The following is a 21,075-nucleotide window of genomic DNA, read 5'->3' as shown; positions in this document are numbered from 1 at the left end:
AATAAGGAAAAGTGTTTCTGTTGCATATTGTAGAGAACCTTACCTACTTGGGGGTTATTAAATGAAAAAGTAGGCTTCTCAGACAAAGGAGTTAGTACAAAGCAAGTAGATATGGTCCAGGGTGGTCTTGTTTAGAGAACAGAAGCATACTCTGGGAGCTGTTCACTTGAATTTCTAAGATACTTTAAAGTGAAATCGTAATGTTATGTTGGTGAAATTAAAAGGAGAGATCACAGATGCTAATCAAAAGGAAAACCACCATGTGCATCAATTAAACACTAAATGACTATTCAGTTGGGCACTTAATTTATGAGCTCCCTACACAGAGAACTTCATGGCCAAAAGAGGAGCATGATCAAGAGGGCAGATTACTTAATTTTATCCATACTTGAATTCTGGTTAGTCAGTGGAATAGGAAATAAAAAGAATCATAATAAGAAATTTATAATATCCCCTAAATCAGTGATTTTCAAATACCTTAGAGGCCATTTTTTATTTTCCTTATTCCCATTTCCGATCAACCAACTGACTGATCTCAGATTCTGTTTGTCAACTTTTGATCATTCTAGAGTTTTACCTTTAATATATTGACCCTCGGTCTTTGATCACATCTTGATTTTCCTGTGCTACCCAATCTGCTTCTAGGACACAACTTCCTTTATTAAGCTGACCTGTGTCCATTAAGAAAATAAAAGTAGGTTGTTTTTTTGTGTGAATTTTTTAATTTATGTTTAAGTGCATGGATGTTCTGCCTGTGTGTATGTCTGTACCATGTGTGTGCAGTGCCCACAGAAGGTCAGAAGAAGTTGTTGGATCCCCTGGGTTGTAGTTACAGATGGTTGTTAACCACCATGTGAGTGCTGGGAATTGAACCCAGGGTCCTTCATGCTCTTAATCCCTGAACCATCTCACCAGCCCTAAAAATAAAAGTAGTTTTAAGGCCATTGCTTTAAATAGTCTTAAAGTTCCTTTGGTGACCAAATTCTTTTTGTACTTTTAAACTGAGAGTAATTTCCTGTGGGTTATGTAATTTTGATGGCCAAGTAACTTTTGACTGTCCTTTGACAAATGAAAGGGAAAAGTTTGGAAAATGGTTGTGTATAAGTGGTATGACGTTGTGATAGCCAGCATTAGATCGCCACTGTGCTGGGTAGGCAGGGTGAAGATGAGGCCAGCAAAGGTGACTGGAGGTGGCAGAATTGAAGGAGACACTAATTCACATGTCCTACAAGTCAGAGTTTGCATTCTAATCTGCTTTGTCTCAGCCTCCTTTCAACCTGAAGCCATCTCAGGCTCATGGAACTTTGATGAAATAGCATCTCTAACCATGTGAATTAGATGTTTGTTGGTTCTTAATACTTCAAACAACCATGTAAAGTGAAAACTTCAATCAGTATATACATTCATTTCTCAGTGAGCTTAGAAAGTTATTAAAGAATTTAAATAGTATAACCCAGCTGAGCAAAAATTTAAACTATATCCTTCTTCCAAACCTAAACATTTATCTCCTGCTATATACTGTAGAAAAAACATGCTTCTTATCACTTCATAGATTTTTATATTGGTCAGTAATTCCTCCAAATATGTAAGGATATACATTTGCCACAGTACAATAATGGACTTTAAGGTGAGTCAGAGTTACCAAATTAGAAATTCACAAAGTCAGATCTTAACTACATTCCTGCCTACTTCAGTCTCCTGACAGTTTTATGGGAGTTCACAGCTCTTGCTCTGTACAGATTGAGCCAGAGGTGACGCAGAGTGAGGCAGGGTAGCATAGTACTGTTTATAAACACCAAATACAAGAGGCCTTGGAAGCACATTAATGTATTTGGCTAACACTATCAACCACCATTCTGTTTCTGAGTTGTGAAAGCTGAAGACTGGGCTTGGTGTCTATAATGGTTATTTTTAATTTAAAGTTTTAGAACTTTAGCAGTTAACTTTTTTAAATGTATCAACATCTATAGCAAAGGAAGTTACTGGTTAGAGATTGAGATCTGGTACCGAGTTACAGAAAAGTTTGGTTCTAGGTATCCTATGCTCTCTTAAACCTTACTATTATGGCCACTCACTTATGTTTCATTTATAGTGCTTATGTTAGTGCTAGTTATATTAGTTATTCTATAGAATAGTGACTTGAATTTTGAGGAGAGATAGATGTGTCATGGCTTCTGTGAGAGGGAGGGGCTAGCAAGTTTTAAGTGCTTAATTTATTAAATGAAAGAATAATGTTTTGTTTCACACACACATATGGGGAGAGGGGAGATGATTTTATTTTTAAACAGAAGTTCTGCTGTCTTAAAGAGGTTTAAAACCATATCTTTACCAGCTTTTTTGTTTTCAGGGTCCTTGATACCCTGAAGAGGTAAGAATTCATCCTGAATTGCGTGTGCATTTCTGCACGTGATCATGATAGCTAATATTAATTACTATGCCATGCCCCATACATTGTCCTCTCTTCACCTCAAACCTGAAAGTTAGCTGCTGTTAGCATTGACGCATGTTCTTGGGTATCAGTGCTCCTGATGTTCTCAGGTCTGTCGGCAGCACTTCTGGCCCTGTTGTCTTATAGGCAATATTAATTTTGAAATCTGTTAACTTCCTTTCTCTATAACAAACAACTTGGCTGTAGTTCATGGTCACTTGGCCCCAGTGCTTTGGAGATAGAGCCAGCCCATCAAGGTAGGAATAAGATCATTCACACAAGAGGGAACAAAGAACAAGAAAGAGGCCTACTTTAAAAATTCAGGGCCGTAACACCTTTGACCTAAGTTCTTTGGACTAGTTCCACTTCGTAAAGTTTCTACCAACTCCTAATATCACCTCCATGGAAACCAAGCCTTCGACACATGAGGGTCTGAGAGACATCGAAGTTCCATATGACAGCATTCAGCTCCTGTCCTGTCAAGGCTTATGTCCATGTTGTGATTTAAAATGCATATTCAGTCAGTCTCTAAGAGTCCCGGAGTCTTAATTGTTCTGACATTTCTCCTCAGTTCAAGTCTAGAGTTAACTGAGTGGTCAGTGTAACTCAGCTGCAAGCCCCTGTAAAAATAAAAAAGAAAGCCTTATCCTTCTAAAATACAAAGGTGGAACAGGCAGAAAGTGCCTATATCCATTCCAGAAGGGAGAAACTGGAGACTGGAAGCAGTGTTCAGCTCTAGTCACCTGGGAAAGCCAGCAAGGCAAACATCAAATTCTAAAGCTCTACATCTGTACCTAGGATACACTGGCAGAATGTGGGCTTCCAAGAGCTCGGACAACCCTACTTTTCAGCTTTGTTTACAGTTACTTTACACTTGGTTACTCACTCGGAGTGGCTCTCATGCTTCCTGTAGTTTTACCTGATGAGCATTGCGTGTCAGTTCTTCCTTACCATGGTCTGTAGGCTTCAGCCCCACAGTTGCCCGTTTCGGGTAACCCCCCAGGACTGCGACTGCGCTGTGTACTAGCTGGCCTTCCAGGCTTCCTTTGAAATGCGGATGAAAACGTGTGTGATTTAACTACTTCACTCTGCATTCCTGGAAACTCAGCATCAGGTGGAAAATGGCAGTGTTTGCCACCAGCCCAGGCTGTACCAGGGCCTACCTGAACCACAGAAGCTGCCTTTGTGTTTCCTCTTGGCAGAAAAGGAAAGTGAATCCTAGGAAAACCATTCCCTGGGCAGACAAGGTCTGGCAGGGTGCTCTTCTCCCAAGATTCTGATTGGGTGTCTGAAATATTTGCTCTCCTAAGTCTCTGAACCTTGGTTTTGCACATTTGGGAGGTGCCTGAGGCACCATCCTACTCTCGTAATGCAAACTGTCGGTTGTATTTTGTTATCCCTACTAGCCTAGCTACCTCACCCTCTAGCTGCATCCTTACACATGCTCTTTCTTTGGCCAGGTTAGGAAGTTTTCAAATTTCCATTCTGTTCCTTTTGCTTATGATTGTCATTATAAAGTTTGCCTGCTGGTAATATCTGTGTCATTTCCTGACTTGCTTTGTTACAGCTCTGAGATTTCCTCTTCTAGATAAGCTTGCCTATTTATGTTTAAGCTTGGTCTTCATCAAAGTGCCAGAGAGTGGACAAAATGCACCCCCCACCCCATGGTGTGACAAGCATAGCTTTTAGCCCAATTGCTAGTCAAGTCTTCATTTTCATTGGGACCCTCATCAGCCTGACCTCCTTTCTACATCTGTGTTTTCTGATCTGGCATAGTCACCCTTCACTTTGCATGATTACATTTACATCCTTCCATGCTATATGACAGTTTGTCCCACTGTTCCTCTGAACTTTTCCAACCCTTCTTGCAAAACCGATTCCAAAGACTCCTTCACATTGTCTCAGGTAGCTATCGTCAATAGCTCCATTTTGAGTACCAGTTCTCTGTTAGCTTTCTTTTACTGTAACATCATATTTGAGATACTCAAATTTGAAAGAGGAAAAAGTGTCTCTCACATGGACTCTGTACCATGCTAGAGTAAGGTGCATTTTCAGCTCAGAAATTTCTGGAAAATGTAGTTCAACAAAGGAGTGCCCTTCAAAATTTGATTAAACAAACTGGACTTTCCAATGCAGTGAGACATCATTATGGTATGTATATACTTTTCTGGGAAAATTATTTAAAAGACCTAAAATATAATGCTTAGTAACTCAAAATTTAATGTAAAGATGTTATAGTTTGGTTTATAAACTACCTCATTTTTAACTCCATCTCTTTTTTTTTTTTTTTTTTTTTGGTTTTTCGAGACAGGGTTTCTCTGTGTAGCTTTGCGCCTTTCCTGGAACTCACTTTGTAGTCCAGGCTGGCCTTGAACTCACAGAGATCCGCCTGCCTCTGCCTCCCGAGTGCTGGGATTAAAGGTGTGCACTCCCACCACCCGGCTTAACTCCATCTCTTTTAAGTATAGGACTTAATTATCTTAACAAAGAATATAATAGATAGAGGTGAAGTGATTTGTTCACACACAACACGATTTAACCAAAACAATTTGAGCCCATTTCACTTCCCCCCTGTAGCTTCCTGTATAAGCTGTCTATTTGATATTATGAGATACATATGTATGGACATTCATAAGTATGCATAACAGCAGTAAAGTGTCAGAGTGCTATATATTTCTTGCTATTAGCAAGGTATTTGTATATATTCCTAAATGCAGCATCCCATAACAGCTTGGTTATCTAAGTGTATTCTGAAGATTTGAAGCTCATTTTTATCTAAGTAGAATTTTCTGCTTACAGTATTCCTCAGTCTTCCTCGTTCTAAACCTTTTAGGAAATGTTAGCTCTTACTTGGAAGTGGCTGTATCTCTTGACACATCTTAAAAGTTGTAAAGGTCGTGAGAACAAATTAGAGCTTTTCTACTTTGTAAAATGGCTGTAGTGTGATCTATACAGTTCTAGGCATGTAGCTTGGGGGAACTGGTTTCTCTAGGAGCCTGACCAGTAAGATTCTTGATAATTATGAAGAGAAAATAAGAAAGTGGCTATTTGGAACTTTCAGTCAGCCCACTCTTGGAGAGCACCTCTTTACTAGATCTTGCAATTAATTTTTCTGATCTGATGAGAGTTGTTTTACTTTCTGGACCTGTATTACATATAATAATAGAAATGTAACAATTTTAGGATGCCAAAGACCTCAAAGAGGATACAGTTTCACCACCTGTCTTCTTCTGATGGAAAAAGGGAAGCTGGTGATCAATTGGAATTTCATAAAGCATGATACATACTCTTTGCAGATTCTTTCCAGATATCTCATCAGATTTAATTTTACCTATATCCCTGAGGCTGGTCCTAGCTGCTAAATTTTCTGTTTACCCACTGCTTTTTTTTTTTTTTTTCCATAACAGTGATTCCCAGACCGCCCTCTTCCTGAGACTCGTCTGGGTCATCTGTTAAGAATAGATACCTGGATTCTAAGTGAGTAGTCTTGGGAATGAGTTTTCCTAATAAGCTCTGAAATAGTTGGTGATGGCTTATATCTCCCAACACTTGGGAGCTAAAACTTTGTTTTAAAGAGAAAGATTTACTCTCTCCTAATTCTTATTGGCCTTTTTGGTCTTGCTTATATGGAAAACAAAGTTAGATAGCATTGGGAATTCTTCTACTTGGAGAAACTTGTTAAGCATGTAATTATGCTGGACATGGAGGTACACCCTTTTAATCCCAGCACTTAGGAGGCATAGACAGGCAGATCTCTGAGCTAGATGCAAGGCTGTTTGATATAATGAGTTCCAGCCAAGGCTACAAAATTTTACAAGATTTTAGAGTTTATAATATCTTACTATTTAACCTTTGATTTTACTCTTGTCCAAATTACTGTAAAATTTTGATTTTGCTTATAATTTCTAATGTTATATTGTCTTTGTTTAATGTAATAGGAAGAGCTTGGGGAAGCTAAAAGTAAAAACTGGTAAATGTGACCAAGTGTGGAATTTAATAGGATTAGTTAGATTTTTGTGTTTGTTTTTATTTTGCTAAGCTTGGTACTTGAAAAGGTACTAGCAAGGCTGAACTTAAAGATTGTCTACTTACATCCTTAGTGTGTTCATTCAAACATCACTCTATGCTATCTCTTAAGTCCTTATGGAGAGAAGAAATACACATGAATTGGAAAATAGCACATGGACTCTGCATGCTAGAGAAAGGTGCATTTTTTGTTTGTTTGTTCGTTTGTTTTGTTTTGTTTGCTAAATAGTGAAAGTCTAGGTTATTTAGGAATCCCTTTTCAACGAAGAACCATATTCACTTCAATTCCAAGAAATACTGCTTTATTCCCTTCGTCTATTGTAGCAGCTTTCGAATTATCTCTCATGCCCCAGATGGAGTAAAGTGAGTCTGTTTCAGGAAACTCTGAGATACTGTAGCTTTTTACATGAGCAGATTGGAGTTGGTCAGGCAGGGCAGGAACCCTAAAGACTAAATTTGGAAGTGGAAGTGGCCAATGATTATTTTACGCCTGTTCATTCTAAACAAGTGATGATTGTTTTAAACTCAGGAAGATATTTCAAGCTGATTTTTCTTATGTTAGAATTTAATGGTACTATTTTGAGTAAGGAACATGAACGAGAAGGTTCCATTTGTAACAGAATCCTACATCATAACATTTATTTCTAAACAAAAACTAAGGGTATCATTAACATTTACAGCCCTTGGGGTGTGTGTGTGTGTGTGTGTGTGTGTGTGTGTGTGTGTGTGGTGTGTGTTGTTGTTATTTATTTTTATTTATTTATTCTATGGATGCATACTAATTCACCTACAAAGCTCACTTTGAACTGAACAGTTCCTCTGAAGCAGCACAATAAAAAGATAAACATAAAGCCATTCCTGATAGATTCACCTGTATTGACACATTCTCTCTCTCTCTCTCTGTGTGTGTGTAGATGTGTGTAGGCATGAGGTCAGCTTATAGTGTTGTTCTTCAGGAGCCTCCACCTTGCTTTTTAAGACAGTGTCTCACTAGGATGTGGGGATTGCTTACTGTTCGGCTTGGATAGGATAGGCTGGCCAGTGAACCCCAGGAATCTGGCTGGCTGTATTTTCCCTACTCTGGAATTACAAGTATATGAACTTGCACTCCAATGCCTGCCTTTTTATATGGGTGATGGGGATTGAATTCAGGTACATGGTGGCAACAGCAAGTACCTTATTGACTTAAGTTTTTATGATTTATGTTATTATTAGGAAGTACTTGTGCCCATGGGTAAATCAACATGCAGTGTGGTAGTCTATATTGACTGTAAACTTCATTGGACTAAGGAGCACCTAAAAGCTTAGTGAAGCACCACGGACTGCATCCATGAGCATTTCCAGAGTACTTTAAGGGGAAAATCTGTCCAGACCTGCTTATGTGGGTAGCATGGTCCCATAAACTAGGGACCAAGATCTACTGGAATGGAGAAAGGAGAGAGCCACTTGCTGCTTCCTGTCTGCCACATCTGCTACTCTGTGCCATCTTCAGGGTGGACAGAAACCTCCAAAACTGAGCCAAAGAAATCGTTCCTCTTTGATTCTTTATGCAGGCAAATAGTTACAATTACAGTAAAGCTAACAAACACATTAGTTAGCCTTTGGGTACTTTTGTTTTTTAGTACAGGTAGAAGGTGGATGAGATCACTTCCAGGTTTGGGATTCAGAATCTGGGATCTTCAGTTATCTGTACATGCAGGACCATTTCTCACCCAGAAACAAGTACCCTTTAGTGTGTTGTTCATCTCCCATGGCATGGCTGAAACTTGCAACTGTCCAAGGAAGGAAGCTTGTCAAAACAAGGTCCTCAGGCCTCTGCTCAGTGGGCCCTGGCTATTTATATAGCAAGCTTTTTGTTGGCTTGGCCTGTCTATAGGTTGTCCATGAAACCATTTGAAATGAAAAATCATTTGGAAGGAATGAAAGAAGCACATTTCAACTTAATTAAATCTGACAGAGTAATTCAGTATTTTAAAAGCCTTACTGGAACCATTGGTGGCTATCTCATGCTATTGAAACCATAAGTAGGTCCAGTTTGTAACGTATATTCTAAAAACAGTTCTGTTGTAAAGTATTTGGAGGAGCATTTTTTCATAGTAACAATATTAAAAGGTTGTTAAAGATCTGATAATAGTATGATGTTAGTTTTGGAGGAGAAACTGCTTACTAAATACAAGACCAAGAAAAGCCCAAGACTAGTATATGCATAAGGTTTGAGTAGGCTTATTGTATGTAGAGATGTCAGCAGGATCTCTTAATGGTTCTAGCCACCTACCCTGATCCCTGAACCTGTCAATTCCTGTTTTAGGTGATATTTACATGTATACTTAAAGAGTAAAGTAAAAATGATCCAATTGATCCTGCTCTGCCCATTGCCATCTCCTTCTTAATGAAATACTGGGAAAAACATAACCTTTCTTCTGATCAGCTCACTCTAAGCTTCTAAGATACTAGTATGCTGTTCTTTGAAGGGTGCTCTTAATTTCAAAGTCATTGTCTATGTTCCATGGCTTTTAAACTGTCTGGCCACCTTCATGAAACAATATGTAATGCAGATCTTGTCACCTTCTCCCATTTCAACAAGCACACAGGCCAGCTTTGCTTTTGCTACTCACACTTGTTCATGTTCTCTTTTCCTTTTGTGACGTGCTATATGATTAAAGATTGTATTTTTTTTAATCAGCTGATGTGTATTTACTATCATGCATATGGGTAATCAATAAAACATTTAACAAGTGATCCTCTCTATTATCAAATTCAGTTGCTCTCGAAGGTCTGTCTCTGATCCTGTTTTGCTGTTTCTCACATGCTTTTTCATTGGGGCCATAGATTCTTACTATTTAGTCTATGTTCTCCTGGGTTCCAAGTTTGTTTTGTGTAGTTGGTTGTTCTGTTTTATTAAGTGAGACTAGCTTTGAAGCACAGGTGGACCTCTGACTCGCAAACCCTCCTTTCTCTCCAGAGTGCTGGGATTAGATGCGTGTGCCACCATGAAGGTAGATCACCTAGAAGCATATTAAGTAGTTACATAGGAACAGGAAGACTACCATTGGTATTTACCTGCTTCTTCTTGCTTAGCTCTGGTCCCTATTTATCTCTTGCATTGACTTATTAAATTTGGTAAGTTTCCCCTTTCTGTAATTCTGCTTCTCTGGTCTTCCCTTCATGCAGTTTAGAGCCAAAGCAATCTTCATAAATCTACAGTAGTATGTTATGTTAGTGGTTGTCTCTTGCTCGGTATTATAAAGTTTAGGAATTGGTTTTGGTGGTGTCCTATAAAGTCGGGGAACAAAGTTTAGCTCAGTAAAAGGAAGCTTTTTGGTTGTTTTTTTTCCTTCCATTTTTAAAAATGGCCATAACCAGGACTTCGCTGTTAGCAGCTATTGAGCCCCTTTCACTGGTAAAGATACAGTAGAATACTAAGCACTCAGATTTGACAGGAGCTTTTGAAGCACTACTCTAGCTCTTTGTCAGACAATTGAGTTCTTCGGAAGAATCTTGTATAGACCTGTTTAATGAGTAAGAACTACATCTTGTGTCTATAGGTACTAAACATTCATTTGTCAACGTCTAGGCTCCTTGGGTACCTGGGGACAGAAAGGGTGCTTCACATCAAGAGGTCTCTAAATCTTGAGTCTGTAAAGAAGAGCAAACTATCTTGCTGACTGGGGTGGTTTTCACATGGAACATGTATTAACAAATAGCTTCTGGGTGTGATAGCCAGCAACTCTAATTTTAAAAGGAATGTTTCTAGAATTTTGTTGTTTCCCTTTAGTATAAATTCCTTTTTCTCCTTTCCCTTCCACCAGATTGCTGTTCTTTTGTGTGTACCATTCTTTATCATACATACATAGAAAAGGAAGAAATTCTGCAGTGAATGAAGATTCCTTTGCATTTAGCATTGCTTTTTCTACTGTAGTTGGCTTTTGAATGAGGATGACAATGGAAGAGATGAAGAATGAAGCTGAGACCACTTCCATGGTTTCTATGCCTCTCTATGCAGTTATGTATCCTGTGTTTAATGAGGTGAGTGCACATTTAAGATTTCTGCAATTCCTTAGTACCTGCTTCATTTACTCTTATGTTCTCCCACATGACAGACATTTGTATGAACTGGTGTTGGCTGTTGGGTCCAGTCCATACATACAATTGTAGAAACAAAAGCATATAGAAACAAAAACAACTAGATATGGTATTCTTAGTGGGGGAAATAGATATTACATACAATTCTAAGTTGAAAATTGCAGTAAGTACTATTAAGTAAGGGGGAAAAAATGAGAAATTGGTAGATGGGCTCTCTTGTAGAGTTCAGAACAGGCCCCACTAAACAAGATACATATGTGTTAGAATCTAAGAGACAAGAGTAGAAACAAGTACATTGTATATAGCCAGAATGGCAGGCACAAGGTCATGGTGACCAAACCCATTTTAAAAATTGATATTTGGAAGATGTTGTTACATTGTATCTGAAGAAATCATTGGTAGCTTGATTGGTACACGACACAAGTACATTTCTTATTTTTTTTTTTTGTTTGTTTAAATTAACATTATTCTAATATATGAAGAGAATTCTAGACTGGTAAGTCCCTTTGATGTTAGTTAATTCCTTCTCGTAATGTTAAATGGAGACCTTGAATAGTGAAATTATTTTTTTAAGCTTACATAAGACAGACATCAATTCTGCAAGTTCTGTCTCTAAAGTGAGTGGCTTTAGCAAAAAAAAACAACAACAGAAAAACTAATAAATAATTATTTTTGCTGCACAATACAGTTAATCATCAGAATCACCAATGTTCTTGTCGCTAAGATAGCTGGAAGCCCTTACGAAAATGCCAAAGCATTTTAGAGTGTTATTCTAAGACTCAGTCTTTTTGTCCTCACATTATTTTGGTTGATGCACTTGATGTACTTATGAACCTTAATCTTGGAAGCAGGAGAGAATGATTCATTATCCTTTTTTTCAAACCAGGCATATTGTAGAATTTCAAACATTACCAAGTAGGTTCAGAGGCCTTTCAGGAGAAATTCAAAATTATGGTATAAGTAAAAGTTTCTATCTCCATTACATAAAAGATTTTGGAGGCAGAGGATTTCAAGGCTAATAGTGTTATAAGTCTGTATCATCAGAAATTCATCTTCTGCTTTATCATGTTATAGTCTCCTCAGGATGCATGATAGCTACCAAAGCTCCATCATGTCCTAAGTTCTTGTCCAGAAGGGATAAGATGTGAAGTCTTGTTTCCATTGGGGCTCTGCTTACTTAGTGTAACTTTTACTAAAAAAAAGTCCTACACAAGACTTCCATGTACATCTGTTTTTTAAGAGCCTAACCTTACAACCAAACCTAACTGTGCAAGAGGTTAGAAAATTCAGGAGTATTTTCTTACTAAGGAGAAAGCCTCTCTTGTAAAACTTAAAAGTTGCCTCTGTGGTAGTCCCATCTGGGGCAGCTCTCAACAAGCCAATAATTAGATCCATCTTTTTGTTGTGATACTTCATTGCAAGTAGCTATTATTAGAAGGAAGTGCTTCTTTATGGTACATCTGACTGCTTATTGCTTAGTACTCTGCCGGGGCATGAGGATAGAGAGAAACAAGCATCGTACCTGTTCTCCAGAATGCACTGGGGAACATGACTGTTTAAGGCTCCTTAGCTGACTTTGTACCAGGAGTGACACAAGGAGAAAGCCCATAGGTTAGGTAAGGAACTTAGGGTTGAAGTAGTTAGGGTTTGAAATGCTTACACTCTCAAAAATTATTTTTATAATTTCACTCATAGGTGCTTTGTCTTTCCAGGTCTGTGTGCCCAGCTTAGTGTCTGCTGCAGTGTTAGGAAGAATTTCTGGATTAATCTAGTATTTTGACTCTCGGTTTGAGAGGAGGCAGGTTTCATTTACAGAGCATCAGTTTCAGCCTCCAGTCAGTGAAGAGGAATGAGAGAAGGCTTTTGTTCTAGAAACATGGGGTAACTAACTTCCTAATGTGTATGAGTCTTGAATTTGCCCCAGAAATATGGGGCTTGGGTTATACAAATTGTTAGGATTAATGCTGATAAGAACTTTATTTTACTCACATGTAAGAGAAATTTAATTCCAAGAAAAGGAAGCTGCTGTGAATAGGCTGGTAATTTTATAAGTAAAGATGGTGCTGTACCCCAGGTGAGATCTGAAAACACATGTGGCCTCACGGGCATCGACTTAGTGATTCATCGTTGTTCTAAGAATTAATTTTCAGGAGCAAGGTTTGAAAATGAAGTGGCTGCCTGTGACAGACTTAGCATTGCTACACCTGATTGCTGAGGTCTCATTCTGAGGTTCAGCTCGATGGCCTAACCTTGTAGCGCACTTAAAAAAAAAAAATCACTTCCTGTCCTGCATTCAAAAACATGCTCTAAATTATTGTTTTAGATATGGCAGTGGTATTTAAATTTCCTCTTGACAGATGAAATCTAGAGTTGGATGGAGGAATAGAATTATTGGGACTTCATGAATGAAGTGTTGAGTTAAAAGACATTGTAGTCACTGCTAGCGTTATTCTTTAGCATTTCTGTGTATTAATATAAGGTACCTAATGAATTAAGGTCACAGTTAACTGTAGTTCAAAACTGAATTTTCTGTATGGGTACCAATGAGAAATTATAGTTTACTTTGGCTTTATTATTTTGTACTGTACAGGTTTAGATAAACATAAAAATAGTTTCAAATTACTTCTCCAGAGAATAGTACCACAGTGGGGATGCTGAAAATAGATGTGGCTTTCCAGATCTTTCCCATAGCATATCCTAAGCATTAGGAAGTCTCCTCCTTCCCTTCTTAACATTTTATTCATAGTAGCTACAGTCTAGGTATCATTTATCTCGAGGGACAAGCTTCATGTTAGAGATTTTTATACTGTTGCTCAAGTTTACAAATCACTTGTTTATGGCAGGCATTCTGAGTGCTGTCTGTACTTAGTAACGCAGCTGTAAGATAACTGAGAAAGAGCACACTTCTTGTTCAGCCAGCGGCCACTGAGTTCAGAGTCCCAGAAATTGTACACATAAACTTACTGTGAAATAGTCCTCCTCCTTACTGCATTGTGGAAAACTTGCTTTCTGCAGACCTCTACAGGCCTTTGGTCAGGTTCCCTGTAACTGCATTGTTCTTACTGAGTCTTTGTATATGGAGAAGAGAGGAGAGGAGTTCCTTCTTCCAGGAAACATAAGCCACGTGTATGTGGACAGATATGTTTAAGATAAAATACATTCTGATGCATTATGGGGCATATTTTGTGAAATAAAGTTTTGCAACTAAATAGGAATTTTAGGCTGCAAAAATTTATCAATAGATAACTTCAAAATATACTTGTGAATAATATTCTATTCAGAAGCTTCTCAGTAAGCTCCTTCTGCCAGTTTTTGCTGATATGGATGTAGCTCTACATTTTTTCTAGTAAACAAATGTGACCTGAGTCTATTCTAGCTTAACCTCTTTACTTCTGTTTTCTCTTTTGTTGGGAGGGGAAGAATTCAGGCAAACTGAGAAGTGAGTGGATTTTTCCCTGTAGTCTCGTCATGGGGGTGATTCTAGTTTGGGGTGTCACTTAGTCCAGTGCTGCAAAAAAGACATACTTTTGCCTGGATTTCCTGATGACTCAAATTGGAATAAAGAATAACTTATTTAATTTTCAACAACCTGTGAAAATATATTAGTTAATGTAATGTATTTAGAGTAATGCTAGGCATATGGTGTTATAATTATGAAGATCTCATCCAATATTTTTGATACAGTTGTGGTCAGCATAGAATGTTTGCATACTTTCCAACAGAGTCAGCAGATGTTTTTATACTATTTATGTGGCCCGTCTTATCTGATTTGCCATAGAGTTTGGTAAATTCGGGAACTACTCTCTTGGGAACACAGAGGAGGGCTTTTTCTTGTCTTCTGGACAGAGCAGAGCTGAGGACATTTGCTTTCTGTGGCAGCTAACATGCCGACTTTTCCACTTGTCTCGCCACATTCCTACAAGATACACCTGGAGTTTTAGCCTTGTGACGTGCCCAGTTTAGTTTAAGGTTTAGCATAAGAAATAGGATCAATAAACTTGGTGTCCGTGTAAGGATGGTGGTCACCCTGGGAAAACCTGATCTTGTCTGATGTTAAGAAAGCCAGTAGATTTATATGCAGTTTAGAACTAAGTAACCGAATTCTTTTGACCTTTAGAGAAACACACACACACACACACACACACACACACACACACACACACACTTACAAGATTTTATGCAATACTGTTGAAAACTTGAACAAAGGCTGAATTGATTTCTTTCTTTCTTTCTTTTTTTCTATTTCCTTCTAACTATGGATTTGGAAACCCATGTGATACTTGAAAAATGTGGGAATAACTGATACTTCTAGAGGGATCAGTGCAATAAATGAGCTCTTGAGAACTGGGATTACACTTGAATTTATAAAGTATTTTATTTGTGAACCTGAGTATAAATTTGGCAAGTGCAGTTGACAATAGTGTTGAAAAGCTATCCTCAATTCTGAGGAAGGAGCCCTGGGGCGGTTGGTAGTGTGGGGTTGAGCTGAGAGGCCCATGCTCACTTCCTTAGGATCCTTCAACAGACACTGGTGCTCCACCTCCTAGTGGAGATGAGCTGTCTTCAGCACTCTCTTCTCTAATTTGGATGCTTTTCTTGTCCTCCTTCCAGTAGTGACATAAAGTGAGGCTGAGGCCCAAGCAATGCCACTTCTTATTTTGGTGTCCAGCGATGCAAAGTGTAGCTGTAATCTTCTCCCCATTAGGTCCAACTATGTGGTGTATAAGCTATCATTTACTAGTAATCTAGTAACTCTGCAAACAGGTCAGGGTTCTTTATGAAACTACTCTAGCCAACAGTTGTAACTCCAACAGCTTTCAGGATTCCACTCAGTAATAAGTATTAGAAACAAACTGCAAACTTCTTTTTCTGTTAGAGACTAACATGAAATCATCATATCCTCATGTGTCACCAACTCTGAAGAAACCTTTGAGTGGTAGAGCTTGTGAAGATGATTTTAAGAAGCCAGGCCACTTTAAAACCAATTCAGATACAATCTCCGAAAACTAAGCTGATAACAGTCCCACTTTTCAGCTTTTCACATAGCTACTGAGTTCAAACTTGTAGTTAGTAAGGCTCTGGATCCTCTTTTAACATTGATTTCTTCAACATGGTAGAACTCGGGTGTCTTAGTTCTCACAGAGATGCAGTTCCCAACTCCAGTGTAGAAAATGATGTAGGAAATGATAAAGACTGCTTGTGTACAGGCCTGAGAGCCAAGCCTATGGCATGATCCTTGTCTCAGTACAAAGTTGGAAATTTGTATCAACCAGAGTTTCCATCTGTAAAATTATGACGATAGCAACAGATTTATTGTGAAAATTAGAGATTATTCTGTAGAAAGAGACTCCATAGGCACTTAGTTCATGCCTAATGAAATGGCTGCTGTTGTTAGAATGTTCTCAGAACTTTGTCAGGAGAAGAGGGATAGTGTGTTGAACATGGTTTTGTTAAATCTTAATCACAACTGAGAGGGGGTAAAAGAAGTACTTTTTATAGGGTGGGTAAAAATCTAGCTGCCTAAGTACAATACAAGCCTCTGTAGATTTGAGAACAATTTAGATAAGTTCATTGAGATGGGAACTTCTCTGCAAATAGGAGGTTTGGGCCTGTGTACCTGGCAACTCTTGGGCATTGGAAGCCAGATGAGTAAGAAACCTATGAAGTTCAGTGCAGATATGTGGGTGTACAGTAACCACAAAATGACTCCCAACAGAGCTTTGCTGAAGGGCTTCAGTTTACAGGCTTGGATTTACTAAGCTATGTCTGACCTTCCTGTGACTGTTGTCTTTGTAAAATACAAATGTGCAGATTTAGTCTAGAAATTCCTATCTTGGATACATTTTACCAGCTCTGCACTTGCTGTTCTGGGCTTTTACTTGCATTCCAGTGAGGATGATACTGAGTTATTTAATAATGCTGCTGCTTGAAGGCACACATCTGACTCAGAGCTTTGGCTGGTCGGAAGAAGGCCCTGGGCTGTAAACCCAAAGAACATGGGCTGTCAGTATAAAAACAGCCGTCCTGTCTGCCTGTCCCAGATTTCTTAGCAGCCTAAGATCTGATGAGCCGCACTGTTAACTTTAAACAGCATTCACTGTAATAAACAGCATTCACTATAATTACATGAACTATTGGAAGTAGAACTGTTTTCATTGTTGAGATAGACCTTTGCCAGTGTTAAAAGCTATTTACAGTCTGTTCTTTCCCATATCTGTTTACTGGGCTCCTTTACCTTCCCTTTACCTAGTTAGTGCATTTTACAGGCCTCCGTAGAAGCCAGATTAAATACTAAGCTAAATGGTACATTGTTTATTGGGAGATAAATTTTTTTTTTTTTTTTTTTGATTTTTCGAGACAGGGTTTCTCAGTGTAGCTTTGTGCCTTTCCTGGATATCGCTCTGTAGACCAGGCTGGTTTCGAACTCACAAAGATCCACCTGTCTCTGCCTCCCGAGTGCTGGGATTAAAGGTGTGCGCCACCACCACCTGGCATAAATTGTTATTTTTGACAGAATGTTTTGCTTTGTTCTGTGCTACATAATTTGTACTGATACATTTCTTAAATGCATTGTTTACTATTTAAATAAATTGACTTATTAGCCTCACATTTGATGTAAAATTAAACTCATTGCATTTAACCTTTTTAAAAAATTACTTTAATGTGTATGAGCATTTTGGCTGCGGCATGTATGTAAGTGTATTATGTATGTGTGCAGTTCCTGTAAAGGCCAGAAAGAGTTGTTAAATCCCCTGCAACTATAGCTAGGTATGAGCCATCATATGGGTGCTGGGAGTTGAACCAGGGTTCGCTACAGAGCGGTGAATATTCCTAACTGCTCAGCCTTCTCTCCAGCACATACAGTTATCTTTGGATTACTATTTTAGAAAATTACTTACTGATGGAGTAGTAGACAACAGATGGAAACAGCTCTGAAATTCTGATGATCTGAGCTTCAGTTTGAGTATTATTACTTTTTGTCAGCACTATTTGCTGATTGGCAAAAAATAGACTAAGCTTAATCCTTGACTGAGTTAAAGTAATTAAAAAGGAAGGCAGTATGAAATAGAATCTAAGCACATGTTTCCTTATGTTGCTCATTCTTTGATTGTTAGTTGTATGTACACACAGAACTATAGCTAGCGAGTCAGAGCAGTGAATTTACCCTTAATCCTCATTATTTTCAGGAATTCAAGTTGATATTGTAGTTTCTCTTAGGAATTAGAATTCTGTATCATATGTGTATATCATATATTCTGTATCAGAAATCTACCTTTAAGGTAGAATACATCTTATTTTAAAAAAAAATTTACAGTTTTGAGTACAAATTCTAAATGTTTGAAGAATTATGACTTATCAAAACATTTTTGCTTATTGTATGATAGATTTATCATTACTGGAGAGTGAAACTTCATAAATGTTTTTTTCCAAGAACATTTGTACTAATTGTAATTTTTTTATTGTAGCTAGAACGAGTAAACTTGTCTGCAGCTCAGACCCTGAGAGCCGCTTTCATTAAGGTGAGCTACAGTAACTTCTTAGATTTACTAAATTGTTATATGTAAGTCTAAATGCCATGTGATTGTCATTAGTTTTCTTTTAGTGAAAATTATTTTAGACTACTTAGATAGTTCTTACGCTTTGGTCTATTCTGTATAAGCTTTAAACACTCAGGAAAGGCAAACCACAACAAATGGTGTTTCAGATGGTCAGTTTTAGAAGAACATTTTTATGTTCCTTTTTCTATTCTTAAAAACGTGTTTATAAAAATGTAAATTAGTTATACTTCATATTGTTTAATTATGAGATATAAAAATCTACCTCATATATGGCAGATTACGTTTACTTTGAAAATATATTTAAAGCATTCCAAGTGATGTTCTTCTTTTAGCCTTAGACCCGAGCTGTTGATTTTATCATTGCTGGCAACATGTTGAGCTCTTAGAAGTATGATTTCTTTAAACAGATGTGTGCCGAGTATAAAATACAAACGTGCTTGGTGACTTTGTATTAAAATGAGCCTAAGCTAGCTTAGTAATAAGAATTCATTTTAGATACACTGCTAAAGCAACTTCACTGTATACAACCACTAGAAAACTTAAAATTGTATGATTGATTTCATATTTGTTCTCAGGGTATATTTCTATTGTATAACTGTACTCTGGAGACTTAATGTACATATTAAGCATATTATTTTCAATTATTACCTGCTTTCTCAACTCACATATATGTTTGGTTGCCCCCAGATTAATTTTGCTTACTTGTTAATTCCCATCATTAACTAAAGTAACTTATGCTTTTATTTTTAAGTCAAAATATTTTAATGTTTAAATTAAGAATCAACAAATTTTTAGTAGCTGTCATCTTTAGTTATATTCAGAAATAGGTAAAACAATGTATTCTTGAGGAATTTTCTCATGACAGTGTGACAGAAATACAGTTGTGTGACTATGATAGATAGACATATCTAGGTTTGTCCATGGATACCTTTGTTAGCCACAGGTCTAGCCTTGAACTTCTGCCCTCAAAAGACCTTTTGATCTCAACCTTCCAAGTATTAGAAACTACAGGCAAGTACTATTCTGTTTCAAGTTCATAGTGATGATTCTTAATTTTAAAAAAAGTGAAAATTATTTAAAAGCATCATGTATCACATAGTAAAGCAGTGATTTATTGTTAAATATCACAGCTAGTTAGATTTCAAATCAAATTAAAGAATCTGTAGAAAAGGTGATTTTGTATTTTTAAATTTCTCTTTTGAGAAACTGGGGAGATGGCTCAGAGTTAAAAACACTTGCTGCTCTTACAGAGGACCTGAATTCAGTTCCCAACACCAGTGTCAGGAGGCCCACAGCCTTCTATAATCCAGCTCCAGGAGATTCTATACCTCTAGCCTACTCAGGCATCTCCACTCTCGTGCACACACCCACCTGCAGACACGTAATTAAAGATAATAAAAATAAATTTTAAAAAATCTTTCCTTTTGAACAAGGCAAAGAAATATTGCCTGACTAGTTTTTGAATCCATACTTTCAGTTCTTGGCTTATTCAGTGATTTTTTTTTTTTAAATCATATTGTATTATCTGTCTTTATTTGGAGGAAAAGATTAGTAGGTTTTCCCCAAATAAAAATATGTCACAGACTGTTTTCTATTAAGGTATTAATTCTTGATTACCTGTTACCCTGCCCCTCTTGGCAGTTGCTGACATGTTGTGCTGTCTCCTGCATTGGTAATCACTGGCCACAAAACTATGCTTTTATGGAGTGGATGTTTTTCTCACATTAGAGTGTTTACAAAGGTTGAGTACCCATCAAGTTCAAGGTTGAAATCTGTCAAGTGCAGATAGTGTCTCTGATCTAAGAACAGAGGCTTCATAGGCACTTGTTCAGTTTGAGCTTTTGAACTAAGTAGTTTAGCCAGGACTTTAGCCCAAAATTCTAAGACATATGATTCCCAAAAGTTGTGTCCAGGCACTCTGCAAACTCAAAGAGGTTGTGAAGTATTTTAGAACAGTGAGTACTATGATACTTAGCATCTGCTTACACTACATGAACTTAACTTGAAATAGTTCGTGATGTCAACATACTAGATTGATCTACATTCCTTTCAGTGATGTCATATCTTTGTGGAACTAATAAAAAGCAAGTACCACAAGAAAGTCAGTGTGCAAGAGGAAAGAAGAATGGTAGTTCCAATCTAAGCCCAGTATTTAAGAAACTACAGTGCTCAGGAAATGCAAGCATCCCCATTAATACATAGCTTTTATTAGCAATGAGATAAAATACTGTCTCTTTTGTTGTGTGCATAGAATTTAAGTTTCGGGGTTGCCAAATTGTTAGAACATACCATTTACCCAAGTTATTTGTACAACCTAAACAGCTTGATAAACAGCATTTGGTGCTAAGAGCTTTATGAACTGAGAAAGTTCAGGGCCTCTGTGAGACTTTTGCATTCTCCATTTCTGATAGTTTGCTGTTTCAGATCAACCTAGTATTTAAAACTATGTGTGCAGACTTAGAGCATTTAATTCTTTCAGCACTTTAACTTTTTAGCAAGATGTTTTTCTGCTAATATTTCCTGCAACCACACAGCAAATGCTCTCATGCCCCTGAGATAATTCATTATGATGTAGGTGGACTTAATGCTCCTTAGACAAGGAAGGTAAACAACTGTTACCAAATAAGTACAATTTTTTGGTAGTTCAGCAAACTAATACTCTAACAGTGCATTTAATTATATTTGGCAATTTTTCTTTTAAAGTTCACCTTGACAAAACAGAATTTAAATGCTTCATTAATCGTTTATCTAAGTGATAAGCATAGCATTTGGCATCAGGTACAGGGATCCCAACATTGAGGTACATGTGTATATTTTGTCTTTTCCTACTTTAGTTCACAATCTCTGAGGTTTTCCTGTCTGAGACCTCATTAAGAACAAGAGTGTTTTAAGAAAGTGGTGAAACAGAAGAAAATTAACTGCAGTGACAACAGAATAAAACAGCAAAGGCAGAGAGGTTAATTGTGCTTGACAACTAAG

The 21,075-nt window shown here is 37.5% G+C and overlaps 1 protein-coding gene across 4 annotated transcripts in view; it reads left to right on the top strand.

Annotated features, from left to right (window-relative positions):
- The window catches only part of Pdcd10 (programmed cell death 10), a 40,467-nt gene that overhangs the window by 6,587 nt on the left and 12,805 nt on the right, over positions 1-21,075 (top strand). Inside the window, exons 2-4 of one of the 4 annotated variants that reach the window (XM_052731024.1) lie at positions 5,836-5,905; positions 10,374-10,480; positions 18,004-18,057. In XM_052731024.1, the coding sequence (XP_052586984.1) occupies positions 10,385-10,480; positions 18,004-18,057 (150 nt within the window). In that variant the 5' untranslated portion in view covers positions 5,836-5,905; positions 10,374-10,384. Of the gene's footprint in view, positions 1-5,835; positions 5,906-10,263; positions 10,481-18,003; positions 18,058-21,075 lie in introns of all 4 variants that reach the window. The other 3 variants (XM_052731022.1, XM_052731021.1, XM_052731023.1) reach the window with 3 other exon arrangements.

This window comes from Peromyscus californicus, unplaced genomic scaffold (genome assembly GCF_007827085.1).
Source record: "Peromyscus californicus insignis strain IS unplaced genomic scaffold, ASM782708v3 Scaffold_9__1_contigs__length_137607984, whole genome shotgun sequence".
In the NCBI taxonomy this organism is placed as follows: Eukaryota; Metazoa; Chordata; class Mammalia; order Rodentia; family Cricetidae; genus Peromyscus; species Peromyscus californicus.
Note: the sequence above shows the minus strand (reverse complement) of the source record. Positions and strands in the feature narration are given on the sequence as shown.